This window comes from Populus alba, chromosome 19 (assembly GCF_005239225.2).
Source record: "Populus alba chromosome 19, ASM523922v2, whole genome shotgun sequence".
Classification (NCBI taxonomy): Eukaryota; Viridiplantae; Streptophyta; class Magnoliopsida; order Malpighiales; family Salicaceae; genus Populus; species Populus alba.
In genome coordinates, this window is record NC_133302.1 from 19,460,626 (window position 1) to 19,482,376 (window position 21,751).

At 31.9% G+C, this 21,751-nt stretch overlaps 1 protein-coding gene across 1 annotated transcript; it reads left to right on the forward strand.

The window, feature by feature from the left end:
• The first annotated feature begins 8,435 nt into the window (after positions 1-8,435).
• On the forward strand, positions 8,436-9,649 carry LOC118032696 (endochitinase PR4). The gene is made up of 2 exons (XM_035037460.2): positions 8,436-8,929; positions 9,138-9,649. Exons 1-2 carry the CDS (start codon positions 8,509-8,511, stop codon positions 9,539-9,541), a joined length of 825 nt encoding a protein of 274 aa, XP_034893351.1. The 5' UTR covers positions 8,436-8,508; the 3' UTR covers positions 9,542-9,649.
• Positions 9,650-21,751: the final 12,102 nt, after the last annotated feature.

Here is a 21,751-nt window from a genome sequence, read left to right on the forward strand (position 1 = left end):
AACCGACGCCGTCTTCCTCCAACTCCACCGCTGCAACCACCGGCTGGACCACCTCATCACAGCAGCCACAACCCCTTCGGCCAAGTGAGCCCCTCTTCCTTTCTTCCTCCTTCCTTTTCCTTTCCTCCTCCTCTTCGTCTTCTTCCTCCTTACCTACTGTTCACTGCATAAACAGTAGGCGTGAAATATAATTCACGTCCTACTGTTCACGCAGGACGTGAATTTTATATATATATATATATATATATATATATATATGTGTGTGTGTGTGTGTGTGTGTGTGTGTGTATTATAATTTTATAGAATAAAAAAATAAAAAAAAAATCTTTGCATATTATATGTATAAAAATAAGAAAAAATATTTTGAAAAATCTTTGAAAAATATTGTTTATTTTCTGCATATTTTTGTCAAAGTGGTTTAATGTTGGTTTGTATTTTTATACCGTAAAGATACAAAACCAGTGTTAAAAATACCCGGTTTTCGTCAAAAATATCAAAGATTTTCAGAATAAAAAAATGTTTTTACTTTAAAAAATTTCTAAAAAGTCCCTAAAAATGTTGTTGATTTTTCTGCATATTTTTATCAAAGTGGATTAGTATTGGGTTGTATTTTTTATACCGTAAGGATACAAGCTCAGTATTAAAAATACCCGATTTTCGTCAAAACAATAATAATAATAATATTTTCAAAAAATTGTTTTTGTTTTAAAAATACAGCCTAGTCTCTCCAATATATATATATAAATATTATAACATCATATTTTCACACAACAAAGGAAATTTCCAAAACAATATATGTATTAGCATGCATTTTGGCTTTAATAACCAGTTTATTCAAGCCATGAGAACTAGGCCAATATTTCAAAAATTCAAAAAATCTTTTTTTTTGTTTTCTTTTAGTATTTGGGATTACGAATTTATACGTAAAACGTATTCCTAAATATTATTAATGAAATTTTGGTATGGACGTTAGAACGGTTAGGATTTTACCCGATAAGATAAAGTCTTTCTTACCGAGGAGGATTTTTCTTGAACCATAGACAGACCAACAACTAGGAAAACATGAAAATATCTTAGATTTTATCAGACAATAAAACAATGCAGTTTATCTTAGGTAGGGCGTATTTGGGGTGCTAATACCTTCCCTTTACGCAACCAGTCCCCGTACCCGATCTCTGAGACCAGTTAGGGTTCCTAGTGACCAAAATACTAGGTGGCGACTCCAAAGAACGAAATCAAATAAAAAAAAAATTTCGCTAGTCGAAAACGCAATTAGATTTTTTTTGGGGTGCGACAATTAGTGATCATCATTAGACCCGATCCACTCTGAAATAAATCACCATCACAGTACCACAGTCATAACCTTCTCTACTCTTAACAAACCTCATCCACACTTAAATAAACCCAATCGATTAATATGATTTTGCTTCTTCCTCATGTAGCCTCCAAACACTAACCCCACAACAAACACAACTCGACTCGCTAAAACAACCTCCTTCTTCATCATTGTCGCACGTGTGCGGCGGCGCGGCGATCGTCCACCCCAACCCTTCATGAGGGTGTAGTATGTGTCTATCTGGCATGGAAAATATGGTGAGACGAGTTCTTTGTCTCTAAGCTAAAAAAATGGATCGGGAGTCGCCACCTAGTATTCTGGTTACTAGGAACCCTTACTGGTCTTGAGAGATCAGGTACGGAGACTGGTTGCGTAAAGGGAAGGTGTTAGCACCCCAACTACGCCCTACCTAAGGTAAGCTGCATTGTTTTGTCTAATAAAATCTAAGTCATGTTGTGGTTTCCTATTGTCCAAAATATGCATTACATGTAATGTCATACCCCGGGTTCTATTGTCCAAACAAAAAAAGAATTAAATATCCGGAATACGCATTACGTGTAATGTCATACCCCAGGTTTTATTGTCCAAAAAATAAAATTTAAATATCCGGAATATGCATTACGTGTAATGTCATACCCCAGGTTTTATTGTCCAAAAAATAATATTTTTTTGTTGTTTTTTGAAATATTGGCCAATATTCTCTTGACTTTAATAAACTGGTTATTAAAGCCAAAATGCATGCTAAAACATTTTTTTTTTTTTGTGTATTAAAAATACAATATAAATTTTTAGCTTTGAGACACTTGGCCGTATGCACAAAAACATTTTTTTTTTTTTATTTTTTTTTTTTTTTTGTATCTTGTGGAAAAAATTTTTTTTGACGAAAACCGGGAATTTTAAAAATCAGATTTTTGTATTTTTAACAACATAAAAAACATATCACCCAAAATTAATCAAAATGACATAAAACATTACGCGGAAAAATTATAAATGAAACAAATATTTTTTGAATTTTTTTTTTTGAATGGGCGGGTGAACAGTACCGTATGAACAGTATTTTAACGAAAATGGGGTATTTTAATACCGGATTTATATTTTTTCCCAACATAAAAAAAATGCTGCTTGATATTAATCAAAAATCCACGGTAAACTTGTAAATTTACAAAAAAAACAAAAAATAAAACCAATTTAATTAACAAAAATAAATAAATAAAAACTGGGCCGGATCTAGCCCATCCATCCTGGGATGGGCCTGACCCGGCCCATATACTGTGGGCTGGACTCAGCCCAGCCGCGTGGGCTGGGCTGATGTTCCAGCCCACCAACCAAAAGGCTGGTTACTGTGTTAGCCACACAGTAACCAGCAAATAATAAGGTAGTTACTGTGCCCAGCACAGTAACTACCGAATTATTTTCATTCTTTGCTGCAGAACGTGATTCACGTTCTGCATGCAAAGAATGAAAACATACCACTGAATGTATAAACGAAAGGCAACAGGGGGAAGACGAGTACCTGGAACGGTGGCGACGCTGGCGGCAGCGGAGGCGGCAGCGGCAGCGGCGGTGTAGTCGGCGGCTGTCCTCTTTCTTTCTCTCCTCTGTTTCTGTTCACCGTCACCTTGGGTCAGTTTTTTTTCGTTGTTCCCTCTCTCTGTTCTGCTACTCTTCTTCCTCTGTCTTCTTCTTCAGTTTCATTCCTCTCTTCTACAAGCCCTCTCTCACGTTGTTCTCAGCTTTCTTCTCCCTTTCGGTCCCTCTCCAAAAGCTTGGTTCTCTCTCTCTCCCTCACGGTTTTCTTTCAATAATCTGTCAGCTCTCCCCTCTGTTTTTCTCTTCTTTTTTTCTTCTTTTTCCCCCCTCTTTCTCCTGCTGTTCTTCCTCCATTTATAGCCCGTGAGCATGTGTTATTTTCTTCTCATCGTGGGGTCATACGGCGGCTGGTCGGGCGTGGCTGTCCAGGCGTGCCTCCCTCAGTTTCGGCGGTGCGGTAGGTGGTCGGCCAATCGGTGGGCTGGAGGGACCAATGCCATAAAATATACATTCTTTTTTTTTTTTTTCCTTCTTTACTGCTGTATGTTAGGCGGGGAAGAAAGGGGAACAGTGCCGTTCAAAACGGCGCCGTTTATCCCTTTTCTGTTTTTTTTTTTTTTTTTTAAGTATGAAACGGCGTCGTTTTGGATAAAACGCGCCGTTTCATTTAAAAATGGCGCCAGAACACGCTAAATTCCAAATCAGCCCTCAATCATCTTTTTCTTTTCAATTGCGTCCCTACCAATTTCGGTCCTTGACCCCATAGTTGGCCGCGTTGTTCACTTTGGTCCTTGGCCTCTGATTTATGCAATTTAGCCCTTAATTGATCCATAAACTTCTAATTTCTTCAATTAGGCCCCTGAATCAATTCAATACAGCTCCCTCTATAATCGTGCCTTTTCCAAATTGGTCCCTGGTTTCGGATTTTCGCAATTAAACCCCTAATTGGCCATTAAACTTCAAAATTCATGCAATTAAGCCCCTGATTTGGCCTAATAAATTCCTAAAAAATATATTTTGGCCCCAGAACTTAAATTTCTTCTAATTAAAGCCCAAATTGATTTAAAAATCAATTTTTCTCACAATCAAAACCCCTAAAAATCCCATTAAAAAATCCAATCATGTCCATAAACCTCCAAATTTAGGCTTTTTCCTCAAAAATTTAAATTTTCCTTCTAAATAGGGCTCTCATCCTTCAAGAATATACTGCCAAAAATCCAATCTTTGTATTTTTAACCTCCTGGACCAATTTTCTGACCATTTTCTGAGCGCTTCCCCCCTTGTTATTTTTCTAACCTCCTTTGGCTATTTATTTATTTTTTATTTTTTTTTATTATTATTATTATTTTTTTTTGCGGGGACCCAAAAATGGATTACAACAATCATGACAGCCAACATAAATTATCCTAGTACATATAAAGAGAGAGAGAGAGAGAGAGAGGAGAGAGAGAAGAGAGAGAGAGAGAGAGAGAGGAGAAAGATGAAGTTGTACGGAAAAATGAATATGACAATTGTAAACCCCCTGTTAGCGAAGGTGTGAATCATCGATCATTAGTAGCAACAGGTGAAAGAGATTAAAAATCTTATACGTCACCTCTATTTCCCACCCATTTCTAGTAGCATTCTAAGGTTAAAAACTTCTTTTTCATTCCTATTTTATTATTTAAACCTATTTCCACAAGTTTTTTTTTAATATTTAAAGTATTAGGGCGCATATTATTGTGTTGGCAATACCGCAGTATGATTCCGTTGAGGAAATTATTTTCCAAGAAAGAATATGGTTGGAAATCAATACTCTCCGATGAGTTGGAAAAATCAAGCTGATTTTTGATTTATTTCAAGGTGTAATGGTTTGTTTTTTTATTTTTGAAAGTAAATGTGTGTGATTGTTGTGTAAGCTTAGCAAAATAAAAAAAAGGTTTTTTTTTTCCAACATAGAAATTTATTTTGATGAATAAAATGGTAGTTTATTTTTTTATAAATATAAAAAAATGAGTTTGAATTTTCCCCTTATTTAAGTAATTTTCTGTATATATATGGTTGTAACAGGAAAGCCAAAAGTGGTGGCCACTTATGACAATCACATGTGTTGCATATTGGTTGAAATTTGGGTGATTGATTTTCTTTATCCCCCCCCCTCTTTTTTTTTTTTTTCTTTCTGTGTTAGTTCCCAGTCTTTATTTTTTCTTCACCCCCCTGTGTGCTTCCCCTGTTTTTTCTATGTTCGGCTGGTGTGCGTCTGTTTTCTCTTCCAGTTCCCTCGGGTTCTTCTGCTCGTCCCTCATGGCAGAGTAAGAAATTTTTCCGGCCCGGACTATTAAATAAATATATAATTTTTTAAGATAAATTATTAATTTATGTACATGAATTTTTAAAGTTAACAATAAAGTATTAAATAAATATTAAAAAATAAATTTAAAAGTACATAAAATTGAAGTGAAAGTAAAAATAAACTCACTATTAAAGTTACATTCTTCGATATTTTTATGGAATATAATTCATCTATAATCGAATCTGAATCAATATTGTAACAACCCCTCAACCAGGATAAAATAATAATTTTATATTAACTGAAAAACAAAGTAATTAAATTTTTTTCCCTCTCTCAATTCCTCCTTATTTCACTTGATTCTTCCTTAAGTTAGTATTTTATAAGTTGGACTTTGTAAGTTTATAAGGTTATTCTCTCACTTTTTTATTTTTTTTTCTTGGATTCTATTTTATGTTTTTCCCTTACTTTTCTCTCTTTCTCTCTTGCCTTTTCTTTTTCCTATTCTACTTCTGCCTAGTCGGCAACATATAAAAAGGAAATGAAGAATTGATTTGTGTTTATTTTTAATGGTAAATAACTATTTTACCCTTAATGAGTTGTTTTACTTTTATTTGACGGTTCTTTTTTTTTGTTGGCACTACCAAACTCTGTTCATCCTAAAATTTTAACCAGATTTTATTCAATATATTTTAAGATCTCTCGTAAAAATTTCATTTCAATCTGATAGTCGGATTGATATTTACACCCAATAACGTAAAACTGGCTAAACTATGATTTTTTTATCAAATTTTTGAATTTCTCCAAAATTTCTAAAATTTTAAACCAAGCTAAAGCATCATATTAGAAGGATCCACAAAAATTTTCAGAATTTTTTGATACCTCAATCGAGAATTATGAATTTGTTTTATATAAAACTAGTAAAAAAATATTGATAAAATCTTGACCTGGGCTAGAGCCCACCCAAGCCTTTGACATCCCCCCCCCCTTCCTCGTTTGTGGCCTTTCTCTGGCTTTTATAAGGCCAGAGAATGCTATGCGGTCATGGTTGGTAACGGCATACATGGTGTCTTTATTGCTGAAACAACTATATTGCCTTTACTACTAAAACGATTCCTGAGAAATAAGGTGATAAATAGTTTTTTTTTAAATGGCGATGTTTTCTTGACTGAAATGGCTATTTGCAATTGTGCCCCTGAATCAAATATAATCATACCCCTTTATTTCAGTGTAATTTACAACATGGTCCTTTTTATTTTAATTTCTTGTAATCTTGACCCAAAAAAGCTCCAAACTTTGGTAATTATTCAATTAAGCCCCTGCTTTCCTTAATTAAACTGATTCCAAGTTCAATTAAATCCTCAAATTTATCAATTCTACACTTAAGCTCTTGATTTGATTAATTTAACCAATCCAAAGTTTAATTAAGTCCCCAATCTTCCAATTTATATTATCTTGATCTAAATTTTAATTTATTCTTCATTCATCTCATTTTTTTCAATTCATTCATTGTTTCTTTTTCTTTTTTCTTTTTCTTTTTATCATCACTTATTTATTTTTTCTTTTTTTTTTATATAGAAAATAAAATAAAAATAAGATAAAATAAAAGGAGTAAAAAATTAGATTATAACAATTGCTCTTTTTTATAATATTTACGATGTAAATAAATTGATTTTTTTTTTGGCTTTACGTAATAAATTTATCAAGAAAAGTAGACATAAATTGAATTTTTTTTTTTGTATTTTTTTAGGATATTGAAAGCTTCAAAAACAGTAAATTGACAAATGACCTGTGATCAAGAAATTAGTCATTTGAAAAGCGACCTATCTTATAAATGAAAAATTCAAAAAAAGTATTTTATATATATTTTTTCTTGAAAAAATTCAAAATTGTTTTAGGTGGAAGGCGAAAACAATCTCAGAGGTTGGCAAGGCCATATCAACAAAAATATATTAAGCTTCTATTATTAATGGCCTCCCACTTTTTAAACCATCCTTTTTTCTGAAACATGATAGTCTATCTATTTTGTTATCAGCACAGACTATAAAATAGGAGTGGCTTTGAAGAACAACTGCTGGTTTAAGATTAGCAATGAGAGCAATATTCACCTCTAAATAGGCGAGTGGCTGGCTGGTGGGCTGTTAAAAGATATTTATCCACACCTTTTCTCCTTCATCGATCACAACACCTTCTCCCTGCTTGTTAGATATAGGGGACAATGCTACAACTTAGCGGCAATGAAGACTTCACTGAAAAGATGCTTGCGGACATTAGAAGAGGAGCAATTAAATGACATGAATCGACTGTTAGCAGGGGTAACATTGCAGTCAAGCAGAGGTGATAAAAAAATATGGGCAGGAGGAGACACAAGCGGGGCTATATATCAAGTATGACAATGATTTAATTGATTACATTCTATTTCTAGGAAACTTCATATTCACTTCCCTTTTGTGGAAAGGATCTGCCCCGCCAAAGGTAGAAATGTTCATATGGATATTGCTCCGAAGCAGAGTATATACAAGAGCCTTTCTAGCACACCGCCATTTACTACATCCCAGTCAAGCTATATATCCCTTTTGTGAACCTGAAAAAGAGCATGCTCCTCATCTTTTCCTTCATTGCTACCACATGTGGAGATTATGGAAATGATTTTTGAGATGGTTTGATAGCTTTAAGTGTATGTTAAATACAATAGATCAAGTCATCTGGCAATGGAGTGACATGTTCAAAGGTAAGTTCCAACTCATACTCCATCGTCTTGCACTATATTTAAATGTCTGGAATAATAATTTTTCGTATACAAAGAATGGTTTGATTAAAGATCCTTAAGGTATTTTGACATGGTCTAATAAGTTATGAGTTCTTGTCTGGAGGAGCTTGTTAGCAGCATCTCCTTTCTCCTTGTTTTCCCGTTAGCTACCGGTTTTTAAGTTTCTTTAGTTAAGTCATTCATCATACGTAATTTAAGCTCTTAATGAGAGGAAAATGTAGGGTTGGAAAAAAGTTAGGTAGGAAGTGATAATCAGTACATACCAAGCCAAATAAGATTGTCTGATCTAGAAATAGATACAGAGGACTAAATAGGATTGTGTCTGATGTAGTGATAAAGTTTCTACCTTTTATGGTATACAACTCTCTGACCACTTCAACAACATGTCACGTAAAGACATTAATGTCATTATCCTAGAAATTTTTGCTAAACTTTATAGACTAAATAATAATCAACTCCTAGATATTTTACACGTAAAATTACAGACCTCGTCCACTTTGTGCCTCTATAAATAGCTTAACCTCGACCTTATCTCCACACATCACAAGAAATTCCCTTCTCTCTTTGCATATCATATCAAAACTACCTTCAGGAGTAGCGAAAATGAGAAGCAATATTCTACTTACCATTATCTTAGCCATAGTTATTGCAGGAGCCCTGCCCAAGAATGTGGTAGAGGCTCAGAATTGTGGCTGTGCTGCAAACCTTTGTTGCAGTCAATATGGCTACTGTGGCACTGGCAATGCCTATTGTGGTCAGGGATGTAAACAAGGGCCCTGTGCTTCATCACCTACGCCTACTACCCCTAGTGGGAGTGGTTCTGTTGCTGATATTGTTACGCCTGCTTTCTTCAATGGTATAATCAGCCAAGCTGGTGCAGGCTGTGCTGGGAAGAATTTCTATACAAGAAATGCATTTCTCAGTGCTGTCAATTCATATTCTCAATTTGGTAAACTTGGTTCAGCTGAAGCTTCTAAGCGTGAGATTGCAGCTTTCTTCGCTCATGTTACTCACGAGACTGGACGTAAGTTCCTCTTCCATCCCTAATAACATTTCTCGCAGCATTTGAATAGCAAGCATGATAGCCAAAAGTATTCTGTCTGTCTGTCTGTCTATCTTTTCCACAAATACATTTGTCCGCATATGGATTTTGTCAACAAAGTGAACTGTCTAATAAGCGTGTTTCAGCTCCTAGTGTGTAAACTGACAAGAGAAAATGTCTTTTTTTGCAGACTTCTGCTATACAGAAGAGATAAATGGTGCTTCCCGTGACTACTGTGATGAAAACAACAGGCAATACCCATGTGTTGCAGGCAAGAAATACCATGGCCGCGGACCAATCCAACTATCATGGAACTACAACTATGGGCCAGCCGGAAGGAGCAACAACTTTGATGGATTGAACAATCCTGACATTGTAGCAAGGGATGCTGTTGTGTCATTTAAGACAGCCTTATGGTTTTGGATGAAAAGTGTTCGTCCTGTTGTAAGCCAAGGTTTTGGAGCAACTATTCGAGCCATTAATGGTAATGAATGCAATGGTGGAAACTCAGGTGCCGTTCAGGCTCGTGTTAGATATTATAGAGATTATTGCAGTCAACTCGGCGTTGCTACTGAGAATAACCTCGCTTGCTAGGTTTTAAAATAACCGGAGTTGTTATGCCAAGTTATGGCTAATCATATGAAAATAAGATGTACTGCTATGAAACAAGTTGAAGAGAAATAAAGTTTATAATTATCGTTATGTCTCTTATAGTTTTTCAGTAATTTTGATGACCCTTTTTATATTTATTTTTATTACTTAGAAAAACCTCCACTTTACGTGCCATAAATTTGTTTTGAAATTCAATTTACGCCTTGTATTTTATTTTCGATCAATTTAATCCAATTTGACCAAAAGATTGGATCCATCGAACCCAATATATTAGCAATTTGAAATTGAAATCACTATATGTGTGCATATTCATTTATTCTTCCATTTCCGTAATAAATTTTCAAATTTATGTTAATATCAGTAGTAGGATCTACTCTAATTAATAACTTCTTGATTAAAACAAAAACCAAAGGAAAAAAAATTATTTTTAAATAACTCTTTTTTCCCAGGAATTTGTCCTCATTTTAATAAATCTTGATTTTTACATATTGCTTAAGCAAGAGACTAGATAGAGACGAGAAGGTATGCGTTTTTTTTTCCGTCCCAGTATACAAGCATATTGTTACAATGATCTCAATAATTTGAACTCTATAGAAATTGTTGTTTTAGTTTTAAAATTTTTAAAAATATAAATAAAAAAAAAAATTCTTCAAAAAATTTGAAAATCACTTAGTTTGGAAATTAAAAATTTCATGAATATCACCTTTTTTTTGTTTTATGTTTTTGAAAATGAAAGGTTGTGTTGCATTGCCTGTTGAGTCCGTTTGGCAACGCGTTCACGTTCACGTTTCTTCTCAAACGCATGAAATGGTCGTTTGGTTACAAATGGTGAAACAATAAAAGCACATGGTCCCACCATTTATATGTGGCAGGACCACGACTTTTGAGAAGGAGTAAATTACTGCTTTTAAGTGTGAGTTTCAGGCACACTGCAGTGAATTGCACTGTTCACGTGAACAGTGCAATTCACATGCACTTTTTTTTTTTTTTTCAATGTATTAATTTTTTAACAGTTTTTTATTTCAAAAAAAAAACTAATTTAGAAAATATTTTTTCTCTCGAAAAACTAGTATAAAGTAAATTAAATTCACTCGCACTGTAATATCAATTTTATACTTGATAATATTTTATCTGATTTATTACACGCTCAAAAAATTATGAAAACTGTAATTCTTATCGGATGAATTTTGTACGTAATGAAATTATATATAGTTTAATGGAATAATAAAAATATTTTATATAAAGTATTATTTATTCCATGATGTAATAGGAGTAATTAAATTTACAATATTTAAATTTAAAACCATCAATATTAATATATATTTCTTAAAATTATTTTATAACCTCAATTTTAAAAATATTCTTAACCAAACACATTAAACTACTTTTTATTAGACCTCAATTTTAACCACAGTTTTAACCAAACACCTATTTTTTCAAAACCAACCTCAATTAAAAGTACTTTTTATAAAACAATTTTTTTCAAACCACAACCACAATAGCTTACCGCAATACCAAACACACTCGTTATGTTTAAATACATGATAAGCTTATTTTTTTATTTTTTAAATTTGGTTGATTGATACCGAAATTAACAAAAGTGTTGGTCATTGTCCATCTATAATTGCCTTGAATTGTAAATAGTATGTTTGAGATTAGCCTTGAATTGTAAATAGTATGTTTGAGATTAGCCTTGAATTGTAAATAGTATGTTTGAGATTATAGTGAAAAGTTCTTTTCCTTTAAAATTATATCAAGATAATATATATATTTTTTATATCAATACAAAATAAAAAAATAAAAAAAATATTAATTTAGTGTTTCACGTAAGGACACTAAAAAATCATGTTGAGCCGACGTTGAACATCATCAATATTAATGGAGAGACTTTTCAAAGAAGATGTCAAGTCCATTTCTTACATGATAGCAATTGTGGATTGGGGTCCATGTCCATGGACAACATCGCATTGATCTTGATGTTAATGAAACAAGTTTGAAATACAGTGGCAAAAAATCGATTTGCCAGACAAAAAAAAATGAAAAATGAAAAATTAGGCAACTTCCAGTGATTTCCTTTTGCTTCCCAATTATCATATTGTTTGGCGTTGCTAGGCCATGTGCTTGGCTCGCTTGACCGACAGCACTATATGTTGCTACCCATTTCTTATCCAGCCAGCTAGATGTGGAAATAATGTTTTCGTCTATTTTAATACATTTTTAATAAAAAAATACTTTAAAAAATAATTATTATTACATTTTTAATAAGCAAATCACCAAGAGAAAGAGAAAGTGTTGCGTGTTAAAAAACTAATTCAGCCTAATAACTTAAGCTATTAGGTTATATTTCAAGATATAATTTATATTATTTTATAACATACCATTTCAAGTGAAAATCCTTTGGCTTGTAAATATTCATATTACTTTGTGCTTAATTTTTATCAAATAAATGAGGATGATGAGATTTGAACTCGTGATCGCTTAATCATCAAAGGTTTAATACCATGTTAAAAAACCATCTTAACTTAATGGCATAAGCTACTAGATAAGGTTTTAAAATATAATTTATTTTATTTTTTTACTATTAAATTATTAAATTAAGATATTCTTTGAGACTGTGAGGTAGAAATTGAGTTGAGTTGAGAATAGTGTTTCTCCTCCTCCTTGTAATATGAACAGCATCTCTAATTAATAAAACAGATATTGTAGGCAAATTAGTCAACCACATGCGTCGATTCTGGGCATCCATTTTTATCCTAACAGTTAGCTACAAAAACTAGAAAAAGAAAGGAGCACTAGAAGACGGGTTTAATTTTATTTTTTCCTAACCTTTCATTTATGGTGAAAGGTTGTCTTCTCTATCTTAAAGGGTAAGTAGCTAGTCAACGACGGCTATGCCCATTCGGTGCCAGTAACTTCAATGAGCTACTTCAAACTATTATTGACCTGTTTGTTTATGTATTTTAAAAATATTTTAAATATTATTTATTGTTTATTAATTTTAAATTAATATATTTTTAGTATTTTTTAAATTATTTTAATGTGCTGATATCAAAAGTAATTTTTTTTTAAATAAAAACAAAATCATTAACATTTATCTAGACATAAAAGTTATTTAAAAAGAAACCACAACTACACTATACAAAAATAAGATAAATAATAAGATATCATGTTTTCTTTGGTTAGGAGATAGGGTTGGACAGCCTTTTTCCTCCAAAGTCTGAACTAGCATGGTAAACTACCAATTGAATCTGTGTCTTTATGTGGACAAGATTTCTATTTTCTTGCCTAACTTCTTTCGACTTTTGCTTGAAATGGTAGTGGTTGCTTATCCTTTCCTAGTTGCTTGAAAAGTAATACACATAAGCCAGCAATGGAACAAACAATTGGTACGTATGATTACCATCTATCGTGTGCTGCCTGTAACAGCACAATACAAAGTTAAAACTTCATGTTGATTAAAAAAAAACAAAAAAAAAACTAACGTTATGAAATATCCAAAAGCCTTGAAATGATTTAGACAAAAAAACCACCGTGAGTGATTGGATGTTCAAATATCTCATTCGCTGCGACGAGGTCGGATGTTAGAAATATGGGTGAACTCTCCTCCAGTTTTGAATAGCTTTAGCTTCCTCGGTTTTTCCTATATTTGAGATACGACTCGAAAACAAAAGGGTTGATATTATTTTACACATATACGACATGTATTGCATATATATAGATCCATGATATACAGCGGGTTAATAAATTAATTTTTTTCAAATATCAAAAAAATATAAAAAGTATAGAAAAAAATGTAACTATTCTTAAAGTATCTTAAATAATTGTTTTATAAAAAATTATTTAAACTACCCTTAAAATATCATAAACAAAAATACTAATTAAATTTTTTATATATTAAAAAAAAAACATTAAAATTACCCTTGAAGTGTCCTAAATAATGTTTTTTAATTTTTTTTTATTTTTTATAAAAAATATAAACTACCCTCCTTCAAGTATCTTAAATAGAAATACTAATTAGTTTTTTATAGATATTGTTTATTAAAAAAATATTTGAACTACCCTTGAAATATCCTATATCATTTATTGTATAAATGCTTTCTATTGTTTATAAAAAAATATATTTAAATTACCATTGAAGTATCATAAATAATTTTTTTTAATATATTTTTCTATTTTTTATATAAAAAAATTAAATTACCCTTAAAGTATCCTAAACAGAAACACTAATTAATTTTATATATATATATATATTTTTTATTTTAAAAAAATAAATAGGTTTGACAGCTATGTCAAGCCCAATAATCTTGGTCTCGCAATAATACCAGGCCCAGGATCCTTGGGTCTGGTGGCAATCTGAGACCCAAGAACGCTGGTTCTAGAGGCTAAACCATACACAATAGCTTTATGTTTGGTGGCCATGTCAAACCCATTATGCTTGGATCAGGTGGTTATGCCTTGACTCAACACGTTGTAGCAACTTTTAGAATAAAAAATGGAAAAGATCAAAATGCTAAAAAATATATTTTTTTTTTCTAATTTTTATATATAAAAAAAATAAAACTATCCTTGAAGTATTTCTAAACTGAAATTCTAATTAATGTATTTTAAAATTTTATTATTATTTTTATTAAAAACATAAACTACCCTTGAATTATTATAAAGAAAAACGCAAATTAATTTTATTTATAGTGTTTTTTTTTGTTTTTTTCTATATAAAAATATTAAAACTACCCTTGAAGTATCTTAAATATGTTTTAAAAATATTTTTCTATTTGTTATAAAACCATTTAAACTACCCTTGATGTATCTAAATAAAAGTACTAATTATTTTTTTATAAATTTTATTTATTTTTTTATGAAAAAAAAAAACATTTGAACTACCATTGAAGCATCCTAAATATTGTTTTGAATTTCTATTATTTTTTTTATAAAAACAAACATTTAAACTACTATTGAAATATCATAAACAAAAAATGTAAATTAATTTTTTATAATATTTTTATTTTTTATTTATAAAAAAATATTAAAACTACCCTTAATGTTTCCTAAATAAAATTTTAAAAAAACGGTTAGTGCATGTTTGTAATAAATTGAATGATCATCCATTGAATGTAAGCTTTTTTAATAATGAGTTGTTAAGTTATATATTCAGATTATTTTACTCTACAAATTTTAATTTTTCTTTTTGCATATTAAAAGTTCATAAAGATTTTAATACATCATTACAAGTTTGTAACTATAAGTTTGGAGTTGTAAGAAAAGTGTAATGTTTATATCAATAACATTAAATTTAACTTTTAACTTTGAAATTCAAAATCCTTTAAATTGAATAGAGGTAGGCATAAAAGAACCCGAATCACTGGGTCTTCCAAATCAAAGATCCAGTTTATATAGGTTATATTGTCATTAAAGTGTCCAAAGCACAAACTGTGCTCCACTAGTTTAGTTTTCAAAGCTGCAAAGCTTCAATCTCAACATATATTTGCACACAAAATAGTTGCAGGGATCAGTAAATCTTGAGAAAAAACAACTAATTAATGGGATAAAAGAAAGATCCAATAGTTTTTCGATACAAATAATATAATTTCATACTGATAGGTCTTGTGAGCAAGCTGCATCTTTCCTTTCCAAGATGAAATTCATGTGAAATATTTTTTTCGACAGTCCAACTCTTTCATTTTTCGGTTTCTGTTCTTTCAATCTTAACTGAAAAATTAGACTTATACCAATCAACTTCTTCAACTAGGATGTAATATTAGCACTGAAACTATATATATATATAAAATTGCAGCTCGATCACTATCCTAGTCTTTCTATTAAAAATTATGAGTACTGCAAATTACAGAACCACTTGTATAAACTGGCTTTGACCCCTACCAGAACCTTGCTAGGATAATAGAAAAGAATAAACCCATCACTTTTTATTTATTGTCATGAATATGATAAAACTAAACTAGCTGTTTCTTACGATGCTATATAAAAAGATTCAAAATCACCAAGATTTTGTACTTGGTTTGTAGTAAAATAGAATTTTGATTTGTTTCTTCCTGCAATCCTCGCATGAAAAATAGCATTAATGAAAGAATCAATGGAAGTAAAAAGGTCACTTTGGCTATCTTTCATATCCATTTGATCACTCCAAAATAATAGAGGAGTTGGAAAAGCCAATTAATGAGCATGTAAAAGCCCAAGGTATATTATCTTTGTCACACGGGGGGCACGATGTCAGGGGTGATGGCGAGCTTTTCATGCCTCATGAGGGGGTGTCGTTGTTGGGAAAAAAAGTAGGTTTGGGTTTAATCATAAAATTATAATTAAAATTTAAGAGTTGCTATCTAGTATTATAATAAATAAAAACCTATAGTTTGCAAGAGTCCGGGTAAAAGACTAGTTGTGCGAGGGAATGATACATCACCCCTAGTGCACCCTACCTAAGATATATTGCATTGTTACTTGATTGTTTTTCTATGTCAACTTTATATTCGTTGGTCTTTTTTCTAAGGTTCAAGGTAGATCTTTCTTTGTGAGTCTTTACCTCATTGGGTTTAATTATAACTATTCTAAAGATCAAATTTTAGCATTGCATTTATTTTACACTTTGTATCTTTAATACTAAAATATATACTCTACTATATAGTTTTATACCACACAAATGTTAAAGTCTACATCTAAACCTTGAGAAAATGATTGGTAAAGGGTTTTTGACAATTTAATCAAATTCTAATGGACAATCATAAACTAGCTACAATATCCAAATTTTTGTTTTTTAAAACATGAAAAAGATGCATTTTTTTTTGTTTTCTTTATGAAAATATGTTTGGAAAACTTTTTAGGATTTGGACGTATGCATAAAAACAAAAAAAAAAAACAAAATATATATATATATATATATATATATATATATTTTTTTTTTTTTTTGAAATGGGAAATTAATTTAAAAGTTTTGAAATTTATTTTTGATTTTTTTAAAATATTTTTAGAAATATTTCAGAGAAAATCAGGTATGTTAATACCGGATTTGTATCTTACAATGTAAATATACAACATAATATTATACAAAATTGATAAAAAACATTTGAGAAAATCAAAATGTTTTTGAAAAGATGTTTTATTTTTTTTATAATATTATATTATATTATAAATAAATAGATATTAAATAAATATGGATAGTGTAGCCCAACTACCTGGATTGAACTTAACCCAAGAAATATAAGGTTGATCCCAACCCAACAAGGGTGTTGGGCCAATCTTGTTTCAACACATTTTTTTTATTTTTAGTACAGATTAGAACCATCCTAATTATTTGGGATGGGCTAGAAATAGCCTAACTCAAAGTTCATTGCATGAATAGTTGAACATGAAGTATACAATGGGCTATAATTCATGCCCATTGATGCATGATTAGTAGGATGTGAATTACAATCCATGCTTACTGTTTATGTGAACAGAGAGGGAAGAAGAGGAAAGGCGGCTCACTTGGCTCAGGGGTTGCGGATATCGTCAAATGAAATGCAATTACAATTTCAGGATTTGTTAGCAACAATTCCACGACGTCGCATCCAATGTTTCTCAGACGCATGAAGCACAAGGCTAAGCTTCTGTCTCAAGTGGAAGTCTACACAGCATATTGAAGATGAATGTGAGGTGGAATCCCAAGGATCACTGGACTCTAGAATCAGACAAGGAATCTTCGTTGTTTAACAAACTTTCATATGCAACAGCATCAAATTCTGTTGTCGAGGCAGAGGTGCAGGGAACGTTGAAAACTGGGCAGGCATTGGGTTTTGGAATGTTGAGGACTTGCAGCTGCAGGTGCTGGCAACATCCATTAGAGGCCAGGTGGACAGAGAGCTGGAAGATTGGAATGACGACCAATAATGCCATTTTGCAGCTCGACAGTGGATATGTATTACCTTCTTTCTTAATGAAGATCTTATTCTGGAATACTTGTGGATTGGGTAGGTCTGCTAAGGGGGTATCGATTAGGAATACTGTTCTGCATAATGACATTGAGGTGTGTTTCCTGCTAGGAACTAAGAGGGCAATGTGCTGTGACAATTTTGTTCATGCATTATAGAATAACTTATCAGTCGAATGGTTTCCACTTAATTCAGCTGATTAGGCTGGAGGTATTTTAGCTACGTGGGATGAAAGTAAGTTCATGGTTCATTCAATTGAATATGGTGGTAGCACTTTTTGGATTGCATATTGAGAAGCAATTTACTTGTGCAATCATAGGAGTCTATGCAGGAATTATAGTTCATGTGAGACACCTTTGTTCATTGTTGGGGACTTCAATGAAACATTGCATCAGTGTGAAAGTAACAGTGGCTATTTGAATGGCATTGGTTCTACGGATTTCAAAAGATTCATATCCAATTGTAATCTTTTGGAGTATCCCCTCTCTGGTCACCGATACACAAGATTTCATAGCAACTCAATGAGTAGAACTGATAGAGCTAGCCTTCGCCACTCCATACTTCCATTTAACATTCTCAGGTCTCCTACTCAGTCGGTTTCCACAAGAATGGTCTGATCACTGCCCAATGATCTTAGGACTGCAATGCCAAACTTGGAGATGGAAGCCATTTCGTTTCCTCAATTGTTAGGTCTCTCAGCCTATGTCTATGGCAAACTTGAGGGTCTTTTCCAGGAGTGTGGTATTAAGGACAATGGGAGACTTCACATGGTTAAAAAGCTTGCCTTTATGGCTATGAAATTCAGAATATGGAATAGAAAGGAATTTGGCAATCAGGACTTGAAACTGTTGCAGCTTTAGCGTGACATCCAGCGACCGGAGAATAGAGAAGAGGACAAACAGCTTAACCATGAAGAACTTTCCATGCTGCAAATCTTGCGCTCTAAGCCGTGGGAAATCAACAAGTTTGTGGAATCAATCTGCAGTACAAAATCAAGACAGACCTGGTGCAAACCCTGGAGATAAGAATACAAAATTCTTCCACATTATAGCTAATATTCGAAGGAGTGGAAAACTCTATCACTCGTATCAGATACACAATGATATACTGCATACCTTTCCCAAGGACATCAAGGAGGCGGCAATATCCTATTTCTCAAGTATGTTCACTAATGATATCTCTACAAGAGCTACAATGGGGTTCAATAAACTATCCATAATGCAAACTCAACAACTTGAACAAGCGGTAACTATTGAAGAGGTCAAGCAAATGATTTGGAGTTGTGATGGAACAAAAGCCCCAGGTCTTGACTGCTTCACCTTCATTTTCTATAAAAACGCATGGCATTTGATAGGGCCTAACATTTTTTATATGGTGCTTGAATTTTCTGGACTAAGGAAATTACCAACAGGAATTAACATCTCTCATATGGCCTTTGTTCCAAAATCAAAGCTATCTACAGAATTTTCAGAGTAAGGCCAATAAGTTTAGTGCATGGCTTGTACAAAATTATAGGTAAACTGCTATCCAACAAATTGAAAGTCATTATGCATAGTATTAGTGCTAATCCAACAACTTTCATCAAATTTTAGATGATTTCATGAAGGCTAACGAAGTTGTACACAGTGTTAAGAAAAGTGGGCACATAGTTTGGTTATGAAAGTGGACTTTCATATAAGACTTTTAATTGAGTGGTATAGGAGTACCTAGAGAAAGTGATGTCATATATGGGTTTTTAGAGGAGGTGGACTTCTCTAATACATCAATGCATTACGAGATCTAAAATTAGCTATTCTTAACATCGTTAGAAAATTGATAAATACAAATGAAAATACTGATAAAAATATTCCGTCGACAAATTGCAGTAAATTTTACCGATGAAAATATTTCATCGGTATATACTGAAGGAATTACAGTGGGAAAAAAAATAAAACAAAGTCAAAAAATACGATGACATGTCATTTATATCAACAAAATTACCAACGGAATAAATTTCATTGGTAAAATCATTGATAAACTATTAACATTGTTCATCATGTCAAGTACAAAAGGAATTGCCAACGGAAAATTCTGTTGATATTTATTAGAGAGCTCTAGAACTGTTTACTTTCCATTTGCGTTGTTAATTAATATTCTTTACAGATAAAATCACCGACGGATTGAAAAGTCGTCGGTGTTATTTGGTGGGTTTCTAAAATTTTTTTGATTAAGTTGAAAATTTAAATTAAATATTATAGACGAAATCATCGACGAATTGAAAAGTTGTCGGTGATATTTGGTGGTTTTTGAAATTTTTTTTAAATTGAAAATTTAAATTAAATATTATAGACGAAATCACCAACGAAATGATTACAAATATTAAAATTTAATTATCCATCGGTAAAACTGTCAGTAAAACCGCCCGAATAAAAAGCTAAAAATCTCTAATTTCACAACAAACAGACCTCATTTCTTCTTCTTCTTCTTCTTCCCCATAAGTAAAAAAATCACCATCCCTTTCTTTCTCTTCTCTTCTCTTCTCTCCTTAACTCCTCTTCTCCTTCATACCCAAGTATGTCTTCTTCTCCTTTCTTCTTTCTCTTTCTCAATTTTTTCTAATTAATATACTTCTTCTCCTTCATATGAAATCAATTTTTAGTTCACTTATTTTTAGAAATTGCAACTTTATTTTTTTTCATATGATTGTTTTTTAGTTGAATTTATTTTTTGTGTTATTTATTTGTTGCAAATTTATTTGAGTTGATTTTCTTCTTTTGTTTTTCCTAGCAACTCAGTTTTGAGTATTATTAAGTGTTGATTTATATTAATTTAATTATTTAATAGTTTTGTAAAAATAGATTTTTTAAAAAATATTTTTAAATAATCACCGATGGAATTACATATGGTATTTTTCTAAGGAAAATATCGAGGTAATGAAGCGGGTAATTTTTTTTCACGCTTTTTTTTGTTAGTAAATCCATCGGTAAATAATATTTTTTTTATTATCAACGGATAAAAAATTACAGATAAAAGATTCACCGATGGAGCATTTTCATCTGTGATTCCATCGATAAATTAATTACTAATAGAATGATAGTACAAACACCGATAAAAAAATTCCATCGGTAAATATAAAGATTATGATAGTGTATTAAAGGTTCACCAAGCGCGGAGTTTAGAGTAGAACGTGACTATGTCAAGGCAATAATCACTATTGCCTTTTCTTTTTGACATATATATGAAGGGGTTATCAGTTCTATTTAAAAGAGCTTCCACTTTGGATTATTTAAAGGAATCCATTATGGAAATGGGATGTATATGAGTTATTTGCATATGATATCTTAGTGTTTATTCCTAATCATTTCATTTTGATAATTAATGCTAAAAGAATTTTGAGGTGATTTGAATTGAGATCTGAAGGTTAATTTTTGTAAAAATTCACTAGCTGACATCAACCTAGATGATGAATTTACAGTAGGAATAACAAAAGTGATAAATAACATCCGCACAAGACTAGTTTCATGGAAAGGTAAGTTCTAGCGAAATGCATTCACGATGTTATCATATGGAATTTTGTGGGGGTATTTGGACTGCAAGAAACAAGCTATTTTTAAAGATAAAAAGCTTGATTGAAATACATTGTCTCAACTCATACTCCATCGTCTTGCACTTTCATTAAAGGTCCGGAATAATAATTTCCCATACACGAAGAATAATTTGATTAAAGGTCTCCAAGGCATTTTAACAGGGTCTAATAAGTGATGAGTTATTGTTTATAGGTGTTTATTAGTAGCAACTTCTTTGTAACTTCTTTTTATGTTTTTCTTTATAACTTCCTATTTATTATAGCCTGAATGGTATGCTAGTTTTATCAATTATTAACTCGATTGAGTTGACGTCATTCATCAAAACACAAATTAAGTATAAAAGAGTTAATATGTCTTGCAAATATATCTTCTTATTAATTCAATGACGATATATATACAACCATGAAGAATGAACAAGATAAGTTTTCTTAACAACCTGATAACAGATGATTAATTCAAATTCAAAATACTGGAATCCTATCAGCATTTGTATTCCTGAAGACTAGCACATAATCCTAACTATACATGATTCCTAAAGACCAGCACTGTAATGTTGTATGTTGCTAGCTAACATCCCTCCTCAAGATGGACGGCCTTGAGTGAGTCCAATCTTGTCATTGAGTAACTTAAACCGATAGCGTGGAAGAGATTTTGTCAGTGCATCAGCGAGTTAATCATCAGAGGAGACATGACAAACTCAAAGAACT